Genomic DNA, 21,642 nt, shown 5'->3' with positions numbered 1-21,642 from the left:
CTATATTTTAAAAGTGTCCTGTAACTATTTGACAGTATTGGTCTTCTTATCTTCTAATAATTTCCCAAACCTATCTGGTACCATTTCCTCAATTATTCATGATAAGAACTTTAACCACTAATTCAATTCAATTTATCTACTTTTCTCTGAACACTTGTTTTAGTCCATTCTTTGTTTTTCCTCATGATAGTCAAAATTGGGCCTGATAGATTCAAATGAGGAAGCTTTATTTTTCAGTCAGCCTTGTATAAGTAGTGTCTATTTTGTACATTTCAAAGGGAGTTGCTATGACAGAAATTTTTCGGGATGACTACTTTCCAGGACTACTTTCTTGTGAACTTTTTTGTTATGTATCATGTTCCCTTATTATAGAAGTATCCTTTCATTGTTGTATTTACTCAGATTTCTTACTTGGTTTCTGGCATTTGCAGTCCCCTTCTATTTACAATGTCAACCTATGACCCTGGATTTGAATGCAGCAAGATTTCCTGGACTCCTTTCCCAATTAATGGTTGAACATTGGGGTATATTCCTGCCTGCTTTTAAGTATTTTGTTGAATTGGAATATTACCCAAAATCCTCTGCACATTTTTTCAAATTCCTGTTTTTACTGCCATTTCTAAGGTTGGTACTTCAAGGTTTTCAGAGATCTAGGAAAGCAATCCTAATGTAACGTATTTGTAAACAAGTAATAAACCATATGATTATTCCTTTCCTCTGAGTGAATTCTTAAATAGATAATGGATTGCATAATTTCCAAACTGTCAGAAAATAACTATCATTTCAGGTATTAACTAAAGCATTAAAACCTTTAACAATTTTCTCCCTTTTTTCTCTCCCACCAGTTCTGCCCGTAAGCATTGGGAGCTTGGGAAATGGAGTTTGTAGCCTTACAGACACACTTAGAGCACAGGGTATACAAGGCCTGCTGCGGGGCTGAGATATATGAGGGATACAAGAGATAGACGAGATATATGACTGGCTTTTCACTGTAACCTCAGCACCTAAAAGAGTTCCTCTTAGATCAGTGAATGTGGAAATTGGCTGACTCAACTTTTTCTTTTGTACTGTTTAAGTAAATCAAGATGCCTTGACAGCCAAAGTATTTGCATATCTGCTTCCAGAAATACTAGGCTTTCCCTATTTCTAAACAAGTTATGTATTCCTAACCATTCATTCAACAACCCCCAATTGCTTATGTCATGTCTATGCTCAGGCACTAAGGAAATAAAGATGAACAAGATGTTGTCTTTGCCCTGGAAAAGCTTGAGAGCTACTCTCTATTTTTACCTGCTAGGTTTTGATTTGTAGTTTACTTTTAAGGTAGATTCAGAAGCTGATCATTTCTCACCACCTCCACTGCTACCATCCTGATCTGAGCCACTCTTGCTCTCCCATGATTATCACTATGGAAGCCTACAAATGAGTCCCCTTACAGTTTCTTCTCAATATATCAGTCAGAGTAACCCTTTTTAAATTCCTGCATAATCTAAGTGGGATCACACACATCATTCTTCCACTCAAAACCCTGCAATGGTTTCCATTTTCACCAAAATTAACAGCCCAAGCCCTTACAGAAGTAGCAAGGCTCTTCACAGTCTGCCTTCACATTACCTCTCTGACCTCAACGTTTTTTTTGTGTTTTGTTTTTTGTTTCTGTTTTTGAGGCAGGGGTCTCACTCTGTTGCAATTTACCTATATAACAAACCTGTGCATGTACCCCTGAACCTAAAATAAAAGTCTAAAAAGAAATACTTAAAGTGTTGAAGAATACAACTGTCAATCTTCTGAGCAGACTGAGTTAATAAGGGCTCTCTAACTTACTGCAGACACATAGAAACTACCATTCAGGGGTGACGGTTAAATGAAAACATGTTAACACAAAGCCTGAGAGAATCTGCAGTTGCTAAACAAACCACTGAAACATGTGCTTCAGTGAGAAGAAAAATGAATCTTCCAGAAAGCCCCAGTGAGTAAAACCAATTTGTTAAAATGTATACATGGAAATCTAGTTAATCATTGATGATAAAAATCCAATAATAACAACAATGATAATAACAATGATCACTTTGGGGGAAAGAAAGCTTAAAAACAAGTAGAAATAAAATATTAATCAATAATGTTATGTAATATTGGAGGGGGTTGATAGGAGGCATTCCAAGTTTTGTATAATATGGAGAAGGGTGAGGAAAGAGATTAGTTTCATAATCTCACAAGCCAGGTGGGCATATGGACATTTTATGCCCATGTGTAAATGTATAGTTTTCAAACATGTAAATAGGGGGAAAATAAGAAAATATAACCAACACAAGACAGGAACTAACAAAAAATCAAAGAAAGATCATGAAAAATAGAATGACAAAATCAGGTGGTGGAAATAAATCAGTAATCATAACAAATATCTATGGATGAAATGGATTCACAGTTATAAGATTTGGACATAAAAATATTGTAAAAGGATATTAAAATCAATTTAAAAAACATACTGCTTAGGAATGCATATATATGAAATAAAATTATATATAAAAAAGGAAAGCAAGAAATGATAAAATTGGGATTCAGGATGATGTTCCCGCAACTGGAAGAAGTCAGGTAGCTGAAATAAGGAGTACCAAATGATTAGATGTATATGTGGTTTTCAAGGTCTTTAGTTTTGAATGGCAGGTTAAAGAGTGCTAATTTAATTATTAAAAATAACTACTTAAATTAAGAAAGCAATAATCAAAAGCATGCCATTCGTGGGCTGACATCGTTTGGATCTGTGTCCCCATGAAATTTCATGTCAAATTGTAATCCTCAATATCGGAAGCAAGCCCTAGTGAGAGGTGATTGGATCATGAGGGTGGGTTTCTCATGAATGGTTTAGCACTATCCCCCTTGGTACTGTCCTTACAATAGTGAGTTCTTGTGAGATTGGGCTGCTTAAAAGTGTGTGGCATTTTCCCCCTCTCTTTCTTGCATCTGCTCTGGCTATGTGACATGCCCACTCCCTTTTCACCTTTCGCCAAGATTGTAAGCTTCCTGAGGCCTCCCCAGAAGCCAAGCAGAGCCGGCATCGTGCTTCCTGTACAGGATACAGAACCATAAGGCAATTAAACCTCTTTTCTTTATAAATTACCTAGTCTCAGGTACTTCTTTAGAGCAATGAAAGAATAGACTAATACATGGACCAATGATATTAGCGTGTTATGGATCACATAAAGGAATATAAATAATACAATTCTGTGCACTTGATATCCAAAGGAAATCATTTTTTAAAATGCAAAGGGGTGAGAAAGAGATACTAAGCTAATAATCTCTAAAAGATTTTGGCCTAGTTACATTAGTATCAGACCACATAAGCATTGTTAGTGATAAAAAACATCATGATTAAAGGAATAATTCCTCAAGAAGACATGCAATTCCTGAACTTCTATATACCTCAACTCATAACCTTAGAATATGCAAAGCAAAATTGACATAATACAAGGAGAAACTGACAAGTCTTTTCCCCACAGCAAAGTATTAACAAACCTCTCCCAATAATCAATAGATCAGGCCAGGTGGGGTGGCTCACACCTGTAATCCCAGCACTTTGGGAGGCCAAGGCAGGTGGATCACTTGAGGCCAAGAGTTCAAGACCAACCTGGCTAACATGACGAAACCCCAATTCTACTAAAAATACAAAAATTAGCCGGGCATGGTGGCATAAGCCTGTAATCCCAGCACTTTGGGAGGCCAAGGCAGGTGGATCACTTGAGGCCAAGAGTTCAAGACCAACCTGGCTAACATGACGAAACCCCAATTCTACTAAAAATACAAAAATTAGCCGGGCATGGTGGCATAAGCCTGTAATCCCAGCCACTCAGGAGGCTGAGGTTGTAGTGAGCTGAGATCGTGCCACTGCATTTCAGCCTGGGTGACAGAGAGAGATTCTGCCTTAAAAAAAAAAAAAAAAAATCAGAGGGCAAACAAAAACTTCGGCTATAGGAAAATTTGAATACAGTTAACAAACTCAAAAAACTGATATTTTAACAACAGAAAATCTGTTAATTCACCACATTAAGATCAAAGGGGGAAACACTATATCATCATTTTAACATAAGCAGAAACATTATTTGATAAAATTCAATACTCATTTGTGACAAAGACTTTTACTGAATGAGGACTAAATGGGAATGTTCTTAATATTATGGAGGATAATGATCAGAAACTCACAACAAATATGATATGAATCATTAGATGAATCCATTCAAAATCAGGAATAAGATGACTATTAGTATGATTTCTACCTAACATTGTCCAGGAGAGATTGGCCACTGCATCAAGACAAGAAAGGGAAATAAGAAAGGGAAGAAATAAAACCCTCCTTATTCACAACAATATTATTTTTAAAATTCAATGTTAGTTCTCAAACAGAGCTAAAGAAACAATCGAGGGAGATGTTTTGAGAGCAGAACAGAGGTAGTGAGTGGGGTGGGAAGAGCAGGGAAAGAAAGAAGTTAGGATCAAAGAACATTTAGATGGATTAGTTGAAACTATTGCAGAACAAATGGAATTTACATATGATTAAATGATTAGTTAGGGTATAGACATATATGAAAAATGGAGAATTTCATTCAATACAGAAACCTTTACTTTTTAATATTAATTTACTTTTAAAACCCATGTGAGTACAGTCTGTAATACACTTTAAAAAAAAATGAGGCAAAAGAAAAAGTCTCACAAAAACTCCAACTTAAAACTCTCTCACCAGTATGTCAGATACTCCTTTTGCCTTGGCATATTATATGCAAATTTGGTAATATCTCTTTCTATTTGTTTGATGCAGCATTTTATAGATTGCATTGTCCTTTCATATAGTCATGTGCTACATGTTTCAGTCACCTAGTGACATTGTAGCTATCTTAACAGCTTAGTGCAATGCATTATTCATGTGTTTGTAGTGATGGTGTCAACAAATATTTTAAAAATAAATTTGGTGTAGTCAAAGTGTACAATGTTTATAAAGTCTACAGCAGTGTACGGTCTTCACATTCACTCTTCACTCACTGACACCCTGAGCAACTTCCAGTCCTAAAAACTGCATTCATAGTGTCCTATACAGGTATACCGTTTTTTTTATCTTTCACACTGCATTTTTACTAGATTTTTCTATGTTTAGATACACAAATACAGCATTGTGCTACAAATGTCTGCTGTATTCAACACAGTAGCATGCTGTACAGGTTTGCAGCCTAGGGGCAACAGACTATACCATCTACCCTAGGTGCGTAGTAGGGTATACCATCTATGTTGTGTAAGTATATTCTATGATGCTTGTACAGTGACAAAATCATACAACAGCACATTTCTCAGGACGTATCCCTGTCATTTATAGGACTGTAATTGCTATCTGCTGTTTTTCAAAAACAATCCTGCAAATAGGAGGATAGGTGAAGAAACTGGGGCCTGAGAGGTTACATGTGGTGATGCATGCCAGTGGTATCCTGCCCAGGTCCCCTTTTCCAAGTCAGTACACCCATTCTCCAGTTGCCAGGAAGGTCAGTGCACCCACTCCCTGATTATCATGAGCACTGGCTGCTAATGGCTCACAGTCATCACCTTCTCTGAAGAATTGTCCTTGGACAAAGGGAGATAATCTATTCTCTCCGGGAAGTCCTCAATCCACAAGGCACTGATTGAGGTACAAAAGGCTGGTCCCTTGCCTCAAGGGTAAGTTTTGTTCCAAAGATCCTTCTTCCAAAGTAGACTAAACTAGACTTAAGCTCAGACCACATCTTGCTCAGCCCACTTCCTCTTCCATATCTTGCTTCCCTCTCTGCCTTGCAGCGTTTTTCCTGCAGCTTATTTTGCCTCAATAAATTCCCTAGACTTGAATCCATGCCTAGGCTCTGCTTCTAGGAAACCCAACCCAAGTGATTTATCCAAGGTCCAAACTCTAGAATTGATTAGGCATGGACTCCATCTCAGGGGTCCTGACTCCTGGTCCACTCCTGTTTTTTAACTATACCATGTGGTATTGAGACATAACAAAAAAAAGAGAAGAGGCTACTTTAATATTTAAATTTTTGAATTTTAACTCACTCAAGACGATTAATGTCATCAGTAATAGGTAATTCCCATACCATTTGTTTGGTATAGGAAGGTATTATATTTAACATTTCTGTCAGATGATCCTGGAGTTTATCATTTAAACCTACTATGACACGAAAATTCTTCTTAGGCTTCCCTACAATGTGTAGAACTTTTTCCTGACGCAAAAAAAGAAATGGGTGTCTTAGTTTAAGCTGATATTTTGTGGAGTTTTTAGGTGATGCTACGTATTAGGTAACTTATTTTCCCTCTGATGGGAAAGCGTTGCTAAGGGTTTTGACTTAAAATCCAACTTCCTTGGCCACTCATTCAGTGGAGAAACAAGAAAAAAGAAACATTTTACAATCTGCTCTCTCTGTGAAGTCTGCTACCTGAGAGATTCCTCTGCACAATAAAACTTGATCTCCACAATCCTTTACCTTAGCCTAAACATTCCTTTCCATTAATCCCAGGTCTTCAGATAAACTCAACCAATTGTCAAGCAGAAAATGTTTAAATTTACCTACAGCTTGGAAGCCCACGCTTTGATTTGTCCCGCCTTTCTGAACCAAACCAATCTATTTCTTAAATGTATTTGGTTGATGTTTCATGCCTCCCTAAAATATATAAAACCAAGCTGTACCCTGACCACCTTGGTCACATGTTCTCAGGACCCCCTTGAGGGCTGTGTCATAGGCCATGGTCAATTGTATTTGGCTCAGAGTAAGTCTCTTCAAATATTTTATGGAGTTTGACTCTTTTCGTCAACAAGTTCATGGGGTTCACTATGCTATTCCACTTCTGTTTGAATCTTACATAAAAGAGTTAAATTACATAATCCCCAATTCAAGAGTTGACTGCTCTGCAACACATTTAGGAGTTACTGAAAACAGTGCAAAACTCAACTGTGTATGGACTCATCCTGAGCAAATTGCAGCACTTCTTTTCCATCTCTCAGGAAACCTCCGAACATTTAAATCAAATACATAAAGGGAAGAGATGGGGTTGCAGCCTTAGTAATCATAAAAGGGAGTAAGGGAGGGCAGGCAAAGAGCCTTGGGAAACCTCAAGCCTCAAGTCTTTAGTCCTAAGAAAGGGAGATTCCTCTTCTCCATGAGTAAACTTCACTGAGAAAGGCTTCCTCTGGGGCAGAACACTTAAGGCGACGTAAGTCTTCTCCAGTTTTTAAAAAAATTTTCTTCCTTTTTAAATTTTTTGATGGAGGCAGCATAATTGATTTTTTTTGTTTTGAGACAACGTTTCTGGGTTTGTTTTGTTTTGTTTTGAGACGGGGTCTCTCTCTGTGGCCAGGCTGGAGTGCAGTGGCATGATCACTGCATCTCAAACTCCTGGGTTTAAGTGATCCTCTCACCTCAACCTCCTATCTGGGGACTACAGGCACACACCACCACACGCAGCTAATTTTAAAATTTTTTCTTTGTAGCAACAGGGTCTCACTATGTTGCACAGACTGGTCTCGAACTCCTGGCCTCAAGCAATACTGTGGCCTTGGCCTCCAAAAGCTCTGGGATTACAGGCTTGTACCACCACACCTGGCGTACAATTGATTTTCTTAAAGATCTACACAGGGAAGAAATTTTTTTCTCTAGACCTAAGCCAAGCAAACAGAAGAGAAAGACTGAGGACATTTCAGACAGTAGCTAGCATCTTACCTGGATTAATCCAGTTCTCTGATGTGGCCTGGTACTCAGGATACAGATGACTTTCTAACACTGAAGATGTGATAGAAAAACTCTAAGGGAGTTCCAGGTGACTAAAATGTTGACATCTGGTATCAGTACAAAGCTTGACATCATAAAGAAATTGAGATTTGGAGTTAAAAGCCAAGGTTTAACTAAAAAGGTGTGACGTTACAAGTTAACATTAGGAGAATCTAGGTGAAGGGAATATGAGAACTCCATCTCTGCAACATTTCTGTAAGTCAAATATTATTCCAAAATTAAAGCATTACTAAAAATAAAAGTTCAGGGTTTCAGCCTTGGCTCTGATGCTTGGATTTTCTAAGCCTTGGAGTCCTCATCTGTAAAATGCGATAATGATAACGCTCATTTCCCTGTGTGGCTGTTGTGAGGACCAACTATGGTTAAGTAAGCGGACACACACTGCAGACACTGAAACACACAGCCAATGCTGGTCACTTTCCAAGGGAGAGTCACGTAGGTGTCAGAGAGAAGCAGTAAGGTAGAAAAGGTGTTTATAGTGTAGACCCTGGTCACAGGGAACACCAAAGACCCAATTGTTATAAACCATCAGTAGAACTCTGTTATCCTTTGTAGTTAAACACAGATACCAAATCTTTCAGGCATGTTGGCTGTGGCAGTGCCATTTATTATATTATTAGAAGGGTTTAGCAGCCATCTCAAAAAAATAAATAAATTATAAATAAGAGGGACACAGCTAGTAAGAGTAAGAAAGAGGTAAAACGAACAAAAGAGAAAACAGTAGCTTCAAACACCCAACTTTCCTTTAAGGAAGTCCCTGGGCCTTAAGTCAGGATTTGTTTCAAACACATTTCATGGAGAAAGGAAGAAAGAGGCATTTTCTAGTCTCAACCTGCCCCACACAACTTGGGTGGTGATCTGGAAAACTTGCTCATAGCCAAGCCCTAGACCAGCTCAGCCACTGTGTGGATCTTCTGATGGCGAATGAGGTTGCAGTGTCGATTAAAGCTTTTCCCACATTCAATGCACTGGTGAGGTCGCTCCCCTGTGTGGCTTCTCTGATGTTCAATGAGAAATGAACGCCGACTGTAGCTCTTACTGCACTGGCTGCACTGATACGGCTTTTCTCCTTTGTGGATTCTCTGATGCTGGATAAGACCCGCACTCTGACTGAAGGCCTTCCCACACTCCTTGCAGTGGTACCGTTTCTGTATATTGTGGATTCCTCGGTGATTAAAAAGACCAGAACTTCGACTGAAGGCTTTCCCACATTCATTACATTCATAAGGTCTTTCTCCAGTATGAATTCTTTGATGTCGAATGAGACCTGAGCTCTGAGTAAAGCTCTTCCCACATTCTTCACATTTGTGTTGCCCCTCTCCTAAGAGGTTTCCCCACTGCCTCTCTATCCTATCCTTATGTTCACCAACTTCTCCATGTGAGGGATCCTGCTGTGATACCTCCCAGGTCTGCTCATTAAACATTTTCCCATGTGGTTCCACTATCTTAGGACAGTCTTTCCTTAGCACCAACTCTCTGTCCTCAGTCTTGATTACTTCATCTGAAACAAAGAAAAAGGCTAGGTAAGTGTCACTTGTTCCCTGAGCCTATGGGAAGGTGACTATGTCTATAAAAATATATCATAGAAAAGGAAGTGGGCTAGAAACAGAAGGGCTAGTGTGGTAACACCTTCCCCTACGTAGGGAGGAACGTTTGCCCTCTTTGGCATAATGCAGGTCAGTCCATCCCCATGTAGACTTGGCCTGAGTCGTTGTTTTTTATTTTGTTTTTTGAGCCAGTGTCACTCTGTAGCCCAGGCTGGAGTGCAATGGTGTGATCTCAGCTCACTGCAGCCTCCATTTCCCAGGTTCAAGCGATTCTCCTGCCTCAGTCTCCCAAGTAGTTGAAACTACAGGCACGCACCCCCATGCCCAACTAATTTTGTATTTTTAGTACAGACGGGGTTTCGCCATGTTGGCCATCCTGGTCTTGAACTCCTGACCTCAGGTGATCCACCCACCTCAGCCTCCCAAAATGCTGCGATTACAGGTGTGAGCCACTGCACCCAGCTGGCAGTACCTTTTTTATACTTCATAGGGAGGGATGGTTAAAGATTAGGGTGGCTTCTCTGGAGTATTCCCTTACACCTCTCTCTCCTTTCTGAGATAACCTCAAAGTGACCCTTTCCAAGGAAAGTTACTTCATGTATTCATTCATTCATTTTCAGAACAAGTATTAAACTTCTACTACTTAGGTGCTTCAGGCAGTCCAGTAGTCCCCACTTATCTGTGGTTTTGCCTTTACAAAGTTTCAGCTACCCACAGTCAAGCACAGTTCAAATATACTAAATGGAAGATTCCAGAAGCAAACAATTTTTTTTTTTTTTTTTTGAGACGGAGTCTCACTCTGTCGCCCCTTGGCTCACTGCAATCTCCGCTTCCCGGATTCAAGCGATTCTCCTGCCTCAGCCTCCCGAGTAGCTGGGACTACAGGCACACATCACCATGCCTGGCTAATTTTTTGTTTGTTTGTATTTTTAGTAGAGATGAGATTTCGTCATGCTGGCCAGGCTGGTCTCAAACTTCTGGCCTCATGATCCATCCGCCTTGGCCTCCCAAAGTGCTCGGATTACAGGCGTGAGCCACCACGCCCAGCACAAACAATTCTTAAGTTTTAAATTTGGCACCATTCTGAGTAGTATGATGAAATCTCATGCCATCTGGCTCTGTCTCACCCAGGACATGAGTCTTCCTTTTGTCCAGCATATCCACACTGTACATGCTGCCTGCCTGTTGCACAGATAGTAGCCATCTTGGTTATGAGATTGACTGTTGCAGTGTCTCAGTGCTTGTGTTTACATACCCCTTATTTTACTTAATAATGGCCCCAAAGTGCAAAAGTAGTGAGGCTGGCATATTATTATAATTGTTCCATTTTATTATTAGTTATTGTTGTTAATCTCTTACTATGCCTAATTTATAAATTAAACTTTATCTTAGGTATGTATAGGAAAAAAATAGTATATACAGGGTTCAGTATTACCCTTGGTTTCAGGCATCTACTGGGGGTCTTGGAATGTATCCCCCTTGAATAGTGAGGACTACTATACTTTATGACTTTCAAATCCACAATTATCCAAGGTGCATTCCCATCATAAGACCTTTGCTCTAGTGCTTCTCTCTTCCTGGAAACTTCTCACCTCAAATGAAAGCAAGGCCCACTCTCTCGCTTCCTTCAAGTCTTTGTTCAACTCACCTTCTCAATGAGGTCTATCTTAATTCTTCTATTTAATATCACAATCTGTTTGCCTCATCCGTAGCATTCTTAATCTCTCTTATCCTGTTCTATTTTGCCTTATTCCATAGCCTCATCACCTTTTAACACACTGTATCATTTCTTTACTTTTATATTTATTATTATCTCCCTCTTGCTACAATCTAATCTCTACGAGAGGAGGATCCTTCTGTTTTATTCCTGAGAATCATGCCTGGCACATAGTCTGATTTCACTTTGCAACCCAGAAAAAGGCCAAGGACAACAGACCCAGGCCTCCTCTTTTGACCAAAATATTTGCCTCTTTCTCCCATATCTAACTGTCCTGTCTCTCACACACAAGAATAGGTACCTCTTAGGACTCCTCTGTTGTTAGGCCATGTTTCTCCTCCTCCTTTTAGCTGGGGGATCACAACAGGTTTGGAAAATAAAAATGTGCCTGTAGAGAACAGATGGGCCCCAAGTGGGATCAGTACTGCCCTTCTCCTCAAACTTCGTATTAAATCTGAAATTCATAAGGGAGCTGGGTAGAATATAAAAATTCAGACATTTCCCACCTTTTAATGATTACCATTTATACAACTTTCATGATTTATGAAGCACTTTCAGATATATTATCAAACTGACTCACCACAAAACTCGATGTTATTATCCCATCTCTTTAAAGAACTATAGAAAAATATGGGCCAGGCGCTGTGACTCACGCCTGTAATCCCAGCACTTCGGGAGGCCGAGGCGGGCGAATCACGAGGTCAGGAGATCGAGACCATCCTGGCTAACACAGTGAAACCCTGTCTCTATTAAAAATACAAAACATTAGCCGGGCATGGTGGCAGGTGCCTGTAGTCCCAGCTACTTGGGAGGCTGAGACAGAAGAATGGCATGAACCCGGGAGGCGGAGCTTGCAGTGAGACGAGATCGTGCCACTGCACTCCAGCCTGGGCAACAGAGCGAGACTCCGTCTCAAAAAAAAAAAAAAGAAAAATATGGGAAGATACATATATATGGGTAGACAGACTATATAGAGAAACGTCTGCAAAATATGCAGCAAAGTGACAAGAGTAGCTACCTCTAGGGAGTAGGATTTGGAAAACTTCCATTTTTTACTATATAAACTTTTGTATTATTTGGATTTTTAAATAATCAGCATAACTTAAAAAGAAACTCAAGCTTACCTATTAAATATTGCTTGGCTAAGAATTTGAAAAGCTGGAACTTGAATTTGGTCCTTGTAATTTCAAACACTATGTTGTTTTATAATATTGGCTTTACCTAAATTTGTAACACATACCTGCGCTGATATCCTACAAGGAGAACACTCCAGTCTCCAGATGCCCTCTGGATATTCTCCTACAGCCATAGTAGATGCTTAATAAACACTTGTTGAATGATAGATGGATAGATAAGTGGATAGGTGGAAAATATAGATGTGCTTCTTGGAAAAGGGGATTCTCAGCAGGGTTCTAGATGCAGTTTGGAAGGTAGAAGAAAGGAAGTGGCTAGAAAATAAAAGGTCCAAGTTCATAGAGAGAGGAAGAAGAAAGAAACAAATTGACTGGAAAGATGCTCATAAAGAGGGACAATGATATCAGAAGCAATTTTAATCTGATAAAGTCACAGAAGCTATAAGAAGGTCTGCACAGAATTTACTCAACACATACACTTTAATTTAAATCAAGAGATGAGTTCCATGTAATAGAAATCCATAATTGCTAGGGTAAATGAAATAAACAGAACCTAGGGACAAAGAGGCAAGGGAAGTTGAAGCTTTGATGCATATAGGGGTAATATGAAACTGAAAACAGTAGAACCTTGCTACAGATTGATTGTCAGAACATTAACAAAAAGTCAGTAAGAGGGCATGATTTTATGTGTGGGAAATCAGACAAGCTAGAGCCAATTCCTGCAGGGAGGGCTAGAATGGGAAAGCAGCTGACTCAGTCCCAAGTGCTCAGTACTATATCCACAAGGGTGGTCACTGCCACCACTCAGAAGATTACAGAGAAGGAAATGGCAAAGTCTGATTTCACTGGATTCTCCCATACAGTTCTGCCACTTACTAAGCATATCTCATATCTTTCTACTGCAAGTATGAACCCAAATCAGCAAGGGTGGCACTGGTGATTTGTGACAATAGTGACCATGTATTAAGCATAATGCATGCCAAGTGCTTTTCATAAATTGTATTTGATACTCACAATGACTTTCTGAGGTACATACTGGTTACGGACTAAATTGTATTCCCTCACATATGCTGAGGTCCTAACCCCTCAATATGATTATATTTGGAGATAGGGCCTTGAGGAAGGTATTAAAAGTTAAATGAGGTTATAAGGAAGGGCCCTATCGGGTAGGAATGGTATCTGTCCTTATAAGATGAGAGAGCTTGCTCTCTCTCTGTATGCATACAGAAGAAAGGCCATGTGAGGATACAGCAAGAAGATGGCCATCTATAAGCCAGGAAGAGGCCTCACCAGAAACCATACCTGATGGTATCTTGATCTTGGACTACTAGCCTTTGAAAATGTAAGAAAATAAATTTCTGTTAAAGACAACCAGTCTGTGGTATTCTCTTAAGGCAGCGCAAGTAGACTAAACCAAAGCTATTATCAACCCCATTTTGTAGATGAGGGATCTGAGGTCAAGTGGTTAAGTAATCTGCCCAATACAAGCAGCTTCCATGAGGTGATGCCAGGATCTGAACCTGTCTGTCAAACCTTGAAGTCCATTCTCTGAAGCTGTGCTCCACAGCGATCCCTGAAAGCCTTCCTCATGTACCATGCATCAGAAGTCCAGAGAGCTTCCAGGGTGGTACTCAGGGAGAAGTCTGCACGCAGGGAGAAGGGTCAAAGATGAGCACACTAGGCTCTCAGAAGAACTGACCATTACTGCTATCTGGTAAGGAGTCTTTGGGTCTCCTGTTTTCCCAGCTCTGGGTTTATTGTTTGTTTTTGCTTGACCAGGTGAAATTCGTTCAACATCAAATAAATGCTGTCCCTCACCTGCCTCTCCAATAGAATGGCACTTCTGAGCAGAGTCACATGTGAGCTGTGGCTCCTTAGGCTGGGACTGAAGGCTCAGTGGTGTCTGCTCTGCTAGAGGCACCATCTCTTTACAGAGGACTTCTTGTCTGTGTCTGTGGGCCACCATCTGGGGACAAAAAGACAAGATTTGACTTTTGAAGAAATTAACTGTCTGAAATAAACACTTCCAAGAAAGAAGGAAACAGGAAGAGAGTATTTTATCACCAATGTCAAGGAGACACAAAGCAGAAGTTACAAGGATTCTTGGCATGCCAAAATACACATTTTTCTCTAGCAAATCTCCCTTCCTACCTCATGTTGTGGTTCATCGAGCTCTCTCTCCAGATCCTCCAGCAAAATCACAGCCTCTTCTCCACTCTCTGGACAGTGTTCCCTCACCCAGCCCTGGAGCTCCTTGGGCAGAATGGATAGAAACTGCTCCAGCACCAGCAGATCCAAAATCTGCTCCTTTGTGCTCACATGTGGCCTCAACCACTGGTAACAAAGTTCCTGGAGTCGAGTAAGAGCCTCCCTTGGTCCAGGGGTCTCTTGGTAGCACAGCTGTCGAAAGTGCCTTCGGAAGATTTCCCTTGCCAGTGGATTACTGCGTTTCAGTCTGGATTCCTGCCATTGAAGGTGACTTTTTGCTTCCACTTTCATTGTCAGAAGTTCTTCCCATGCCTCGGGAACTTGAACACCCAGGGATAAAACCTCCTTTGAGTTTGTATTCATCTTGACCTTGAACAGCTTAAAAGGTACCCTCCAGCTGGAGCTATGCTTCAAGACAAACCTTGGAGGCGCTTGCCTGAGCAGTAAAAATAAATTATTTATATAGAAAAATGATAATAGCTGATGACAGAAACTGATAATACAAGCAATTATCATAGGCCCTAAAGCTCTTCTCTGAAAAGTGATTTGGTGACCAAAGGATGGAAATAATGGAAATATATATATTCATAATGTGCAAAGAGCATAAGCTTTTAAGTTACCCAGATATGGGTTTTCTTTCTTTCTTTTTTTTTAAAATGGGGAATTTCACTCTGTTTCCCAGGCTGGAGTGCAGTGGCATAATCACAGCTCACTGCAACCTCAAACTCCTAGGTTTAAGTGATCCTCCCACCTTGGCTTCCCAAAGTGCTGGGATTACAGGTGTCAGCCACCACACCTGACCCAGACCTAGGTTTTATTCTGATCCTAATATTTACTAGTTGTGTGACCTTGTGCCAAGTTTTTAAATCTTCTTTCAATCTTGGTTTCTTTATGTGAAGAAGAAATAGCAATAATACTTCACAGAGTTCATGGAGGAAAACAGCCCATGAATTAGGGACTGCACCGATCACTCAGAAAGTCTGAATAAAAAGTTTGAACTCACTGTATAAACATCAACTTAGAGAAAGAATAAATGGAAATATTGTTACTGTCGACTAAATGAATGAACCAACATTTACTTTACTATTTACTTCAGTTTTCTTAATCTTCAAAACAACCATTTAAGGTTGGTATTATTTTCACTAAATTTACAGAAAGAAAGGCTTAGGTGGATTCCAAGTCCTGGAGCTTTCCACACCGCCCTGCTGCTACTGAAGAATAACAGTCAACACTGCACAAGTCTACAATATGCTTTCAGATACAAGACTATATTTCATCCTCACAATTACCCACTGAGGTTTTATTATAATAATTATTTCACTAGATAAGAAATGGAAGCCAGGGAAAGTTAAGTAGATTGCCCAAGGTCAACTTCTTTTTGAGGACAATCCTAAGAAGCCAAAGAAGCCCAAGTTTTCTCCACAGACGCAGGAAGCCCCTGAAACCCATGGGGGTGTTCCCAAAATGTGTGTCTCCAAAATGTCAGGAAGCACAGCGCAGCAGCTGAATTCCAGCTTGAAAGGCCCTATGGCAGACATCTGGGGAATCTGAATTGGGAGGTGGAGAGAAGTACAGGGAGACCCAGAATATGCCCTTTAACGGGCTCCTCAGTGATTTGTATGTATTATAAGGTTTGAGAATCAATGAACTAAGGAAAAGGGAATCGGGAACTGCTGCATTCTGCGCTTGAAAACCAGTCCATTCAACGCCCCTTAATTTGCTTTCAGAATCTAGAGGTAAGAGGATATACAGGTTCTCCATCGTGAAGGCTGCCAAAGTCTTAATTGTCCTTAACTTCCTCTCCCGGGTGTTTCTTTCCCTGAGTCCTAAGCCTGTTGTCGTTATTCACCGAGGTGACCCTTCAGCCTCGCAGTCCTCCTACAACCCTTTCTTGTACAATGTCCCCACAGCTGGGGATGACCACTCTGGTCTAGGGGACGCCCGAAGCCGCCCGGCACTGACCGCCGCCCCCTCCTCCGGCTCCCACTTCCCAGCGGCTGAGGTTCACTTTCCACACCCCTTTTCCAGCCCCACCCTCCCTGACCCGCCTCCATTCCCGGTCCTCACAGCCAACTCACGAGACCCGGAACGCGCAAGGAGGGAGAGGGGGTTACCGGCCCGGCGTTGCTAGAAGCGCGGCACGAACAATGGCCGGGCAGGGAAGAAAGATGCCGACCTCTCCTCGAAGGCGGACGGAGCAGAGGCACTTCCGGGCCGGTCTAGGATTCCATGTCTCGATGTCCGGCGTTCACCTTGCTTCGGACTCAACCCCCAATTTCCTGGCGTCCAGTTCTTTTTCAGCAGTGAATCACATAACCAGAATGTCATACGTGTGTGGGCCGCACACAGGTTTTAAACGGAAAACGTTGTTGAAGCATAGACCGTTAACTATTGAAAATGCTGATTTTTAAAAGCATTTTTAAAATTAATACATTATTTATGGTTTAAAAACCCTCAGACAATACCAAAATTAATAAAGTAAAATGTCAAACCCCACCTACCCCTCCTTAGTCCCACTCCCCGAGGCAGCCACTGTCACCGTTAGCCTGGAATTTGTATATCATTGTGATCCTCTCTCACACACACAATGGCATTATTTTATATTTAGCCTTTTCTCCCCCGCTTATTTTAACGTTTTCACTTCATGTATCCTAAACAGCTTTACTCATCATGTAAGTCTAACTTATTCTATGGGTGCATAACAGTCCATAAAGCAATTTATTTGTCCAGGCCCCTATGTATTCTTTATTTAGGCATCTGCCTGCGTGCTTGCCTTCTTTCCTCCCTCCCTTCCTCTTTTCCTACCTTCCTCCCTCCCTTCCTGCCTTTCTCCCATCCTCCTTTCCTTTTCTTTCTTTCTTGTTTTTGTTTGTTTTTTGGTTTTTTTGCTGTAAAAGTTTTCTGGAGTTTTAGTGATAATAATACAAAATCAAACCAAAACCAATTAAATAAATTTGTCACCCAGGCTGGAGTGCAGTGGCACCATCATAGCTCACTGCAGACTGCAACTCCTGGCTCAAGCAATCCTGCCTCAGCCTCCTGAGTAGCTGGGACTACAGTCACATACCACCATGCCCAGCATTTTTTTTTTTTTGGTGGGGGTAGAGACCAGGGTCTTGCTTTGTTGGCCAGGCTGGTCTCTAACTCCTGACCTCAAGTGATCCTCCCACCTCCGCCTGGCAAAGTGCTGGTACAGGCATGAGCCACCATGCCCAGCCTTAAATAAATTTTATTGGTACAAAAGAGCATAATTGTAGGTACTGTTAGTCATTCATCAGTTTTACTATGCCAACCAGAATGATGGTGTCACGTAGATTAAACTATATTCTGTTTGTTTTAACAGAATCTTATCATTTATTTTATTAAAGCAGTAAGAAAGTATCTTGTGTGTTAATGGAGGCTCCATGATCTGTTTTAACTCCAAAACGGTAGTAGCTCGGAAAATTTCTTTATTATTTTCCTCAACCTAGCCTTCTGAGGGCATTAAATAAACCCAAGCTTTATGCTTTACTTCTTTTTCTTTCAAATATCCAGTAAGTATATAATCAATAAGAGCAGTAACATGCAGAAAATTTGCTCAAAAATCCTCATCACTTTTTCTACCATACCATGTTCACTTGCAAATCCCTCATTACAAACTTTCCTAACAAACTATGAAATGAGAGTAAATGCTCAATTTCTCTTGGACTTGAATAGACTGTTTAAATATGTTATTATTTTCCATTTTGTATGACCATCTGTGACAAGTAAATGCAATTTAATATTTGTATGAAACTTCTTAAATGTCTCACTGGCAGTTGGTTAGGGTCTCTCACTGGTTTATATGTGCTTGCTAAGTGGGTCAACTATAGGGCTCAGGCAGGCTCCAGCCCAGAGTCAAGTGGGCAGCACGTTGGACTTCACCATGGTTAGCCCTGAGAGAGACTGGCTTTCATTTGTCTGTTTCCGGGAAGATTCCACTATAGCAGTACTTTGATGAGTGTCCTGGGACAGAAGGGATTATTTTTAACGTATAACTGGGAATCCGTACTGAATATTGAAAATGCCACACCAACTCAAAGACAAGAAATACTGACTGCAAAATCAACCAAAAAGGTTAAGGATTACCTGAATCTAGAAGCAGGCATATTGGGATACTAACTCGGCTGTGGGTTATGCCATAAGCTAAAAAAATTAAGATGAAATAAAACAAAAAGAAAGAAGACAGACAGAAAGAAAGAAAGACAAAGCAAGCAAGAAGGAAGGAAGGAAGGAAAGAAAGAGAAAGAAAGAAAAAGAAAGAAAGAAAGAAAGAAGAAAGAAAGAAAGAAAGGAAGAAAGAAAGAAAAGAAAAAAGAAAGAAAGAGAGAGAAAGAAAGGAAAAGAGGGAGACAGGGAAAAAGGAAGGAAGGACTTGGAGGATTGGTGACAAAGAGATTATTGATGGAACTAGCTCGTATGTGGATAGATCTCTTAGAATGGATACCAAATGTACAAATATTTGTGTCCTGTATGAATCTTCATTAACCCACTGTGTCAGAGGGTTTCAGTAAGCAAGTGAACAAGATGATGGTGAAACAGAACATGGACTCCTCCTCTTCACAGCCTACTGGGATCCCTCCTTAAGCATGAAAATAAAGGAAAAATTGTGAGTCCCTTCAAGGGAAATTCCAGGCACCCTGCAACCAGCAACTAGGGAAATAAATTAATAACCTGCTAAGCAAGATGATAATAATAGCATAAACAATAGTCACCCAAGTGAGTCAGAGTCATGAGATGTTTGTTTCCTTATAGAAACTAAAGATAACATTTGACATATGTCATTGAGTTGAGTTGTTTTTCAGAAACCAGGACCCCCACCAGATGGAAAATGTTGATCACTGTCATATAGACCTTGACAGACAGGAACCAGAAGATGGATAAGGAAGTTCTAGAAATTTTCCAGCCTTTAGCGCACATTGGAGAACCCCCTCATCCATGCCTTAAAAACTCTTGCTTGTAAGCCATCTTACAAAGAGTTCAGATCTTAAGTGTTAGTGGCCCAATAACCTTGCTTGGTGCTCTACAATAAATGCCTTACTTTCTCTCACTGCAAATCCTAGTGTCAATGTTTGACTTTGCTGCACTGGAGAAGCAGACCCAAGTTTTGTTGCTTAACAATCTGCTCTATGGGTATCAGCAACTCTTTTTTCAGCTATCTCAGCATTTGCTCAGGAAACTTTTGAACATAGTGACCATGGCTGCCATGATGAAGGCTGTACATAGGCTCAGAAAACAAGACAAAAGCTTTTCTGTTGAAATCCAATTTGCAAGAGCCAAAACCAATTCTAATCCCTAGAAATGATGTAATATCACAGTGGAAACAGCCAGCCACCTGATGGTAAATTGATTACATTCAACTCTTTCCATGATGGAGAGGACAAAACTTTTCTTCAAAGCAGTAGACACTTTGGGATTTGGATTGGCTTTTCATCCCTACCAAGTCAGTACTGACTTGTTGAAAGCCCCACTTACACCAGCCTCAACTTAGGTGGGCATTAAAATGAAATGATTTGGTCTTTTCCTTTTTTTTTTTTTTTTTGAGACAGTTCAACTTGTTCTTGTAAATCCTTTCCTGTCCCTTAATGATGCCTGGAGCAGCTCCCATAGCTTTCTGGCAATTTTAAGTATTAAAGGTCTTATTCAGCTTATTTTTAATTTTAAATTTTATTGCTTATTGAATAAGTTACATAGCCAAGGATTCAAAATATAAGAGGTACAAAAGGGCATACACTGAAAAATCTCTGTGATATTTTAAATTTTGTTATGTGTGATAATGATATTGTAGTTCTGCAGGAAAGTGTTCTTACTTTTTAGAGATGGGTACTGAAATATTCAAAGATGGTATGCCATGATGTCTATAATTTAATTTAAAATACTTCAGCAGAGAGAAAGGCGGGGAGTTAAATATGACAAAATGTGAACAATTATAAAATCTAAACGATAAGTATATAGATGTTCATTACATGTTATGTAACATAAACTAGAAATAAAATCCAATCCCCAACCCAACCCTGGCCAACTAAACAGACCCCTTGTGGCAAAAGTGATACCAGAAAAAACTTAAAAACTGAGTTCCCAGCCCTGACAGAATGAGAGGTCAGACACGACTCATTATACCCTCCTCTCTTGTGTGGTTTAGACACAACTGACCAGCATTAAAGTTAAAGTAGAGATCATAAGACTGATAGAATAGGCTCTTTGTGGCAATAAGATACCAAATTATAAGCAGGATCTAAGTCCATGCCAGGGAAGGTTTAAGTCACGCTTCCTTTCATTTAAAGAAGAAACTATGTTTTAACTGCCACAAGGTTTTCCTTTTTCTCTAGCAGCTAAACAAGCACTGCCCCGAGATAAGAAATATTCAAACAATTTGCAGCTCCACTAGATGCTGACAAACTGTACCCCTGTTCCACTAACTGTAACTATAGCTTTGACTGAACATGAGACTGATTTTAGTAACTTTCTCCTGATAAGACCAACCATGGACTCATTCTAGCCCTTTTACAGAGATTGTGCACTTCTGTGCTCTCATGTCCTAAAGTGACCATTTGACGTATAGAGCCTAGTTGTAATACATGCAAATGTTAAGTCTCTACTTCAAAGTGAACATGTAACATGCATGTTTGTTCAATGTGCATGTGTCAGGACCCCTTCCTGAATATTCATAGCTCCTTCAGTAACCTGTTGAATATGTATGTTTGGTCAACTCATTCAGCATAAAGCTTCTACCTCAACCCCTCCTCCTTCAAAATGCCTGTCTCTGGATGTGGCCAGAGGAAGGCTTCCCAGCCTGTAGTCTGGCCACCTTGCAGGCTGTAACCCTTAAGAAGAAATAAAGTCTTTTCTCTCTTTTTCTAAATTTGTATCTTGTGATATTTTCCTCAAGTTAAAAATACATAAACCTTTGGGAGCAGATGTGTTTCCAAATTCAGGTTTTTGTTTTTTTTTTATTTTAGAAAGATAATGTGCATACACTGTACATTATGTAACTTCCAGCAGAGTTTCAGAGCATATCAAACACCTCAATATTTCTGCTTTGCGATTTATGATTAGTCACTTTAAATGAGTTAAATAAAGGCTATGAAGAAGTTCAGGTTTTCCCCTCAGATAGATTGTAGTGCCAAATTTATGGAGGAAAGATTTGGAGTTTTTAGAATTTTATGGATTTTAGAACTGTGATTAAGGGATCCTGGACATGTACTAGTCTATTTTCTGTGTTT

At 40.1% G+C, this 21,642-nt stretch overlaps 1 protein-coding gene across 9 annotated transcripts; it reads right to left on the bottom strand.

Moving 5' to 3' along the window:
• Positions 1-8,371: 8,371 nt before the first annotated feature.
• Positions 8,372-16,949, bottom strand: ZSCAN9 (zinc finger and SCAN domain containing 9). Of its 9 annotated transcripts, none has more exons than XM_009450713.5 (5): positions 16,469-16,949; positions 14,345-14,837; positions 14,012-14,159; positions 11,362-11,514; positions 8,372-9,297 (listed from the first exon to the last, which is right to left on the bottom strand). In XM_009450713.5, the coding sequence occupies exons 2-5, from the start codon at positions 14,762-14,764 to the stop codon at positions 8,681-8,683; spliced, it is 1,338 nt and encodes a 445-aa protein (XP_009448988.1). In that variant the 5' UTR covers positions 14,765-14,837; positions 16,469-16,949; the 3' UTR covers positions 8,372-8,680. The 9 variants fall into 9 exon arrangements, 8 of the variants coding, with proteins under 8 accessions (XP_009448988.1, XP_054541637.1, XP_054541638.1 ...); XM_054685662.2 differs by having other exon boundaries at positions 16,516-16,923; XM_054685663.2 differs by having other exon boundaries at positions 11,362-11,448; positions 16,516-16,923.
• Positions 16,950-21,642: the final 4,693 nt, after the last annotated feature.

This window comes from Pan troglodytes, chromosome 5, assembly GCF_028858775.2.
Source record: "Pan troglodytes isolate AG18354 chromosome 5, NHGRI_mPanTro3-v2.0_pri, whole genome shotgun sequence".
In the NCBI taxonomy this organism is placed as follows: domain Eukaryota; kingdom Metazoa; phylum Chordata; class Mammalia; order Primates; family Hominidae; genus Pan; species Pan troglodytes.
The sequence above is the reverse complement of the archived record's forward strand: the minus strand, read 5'-3'. Positions and strand labels throughout refer to the sequence as shown.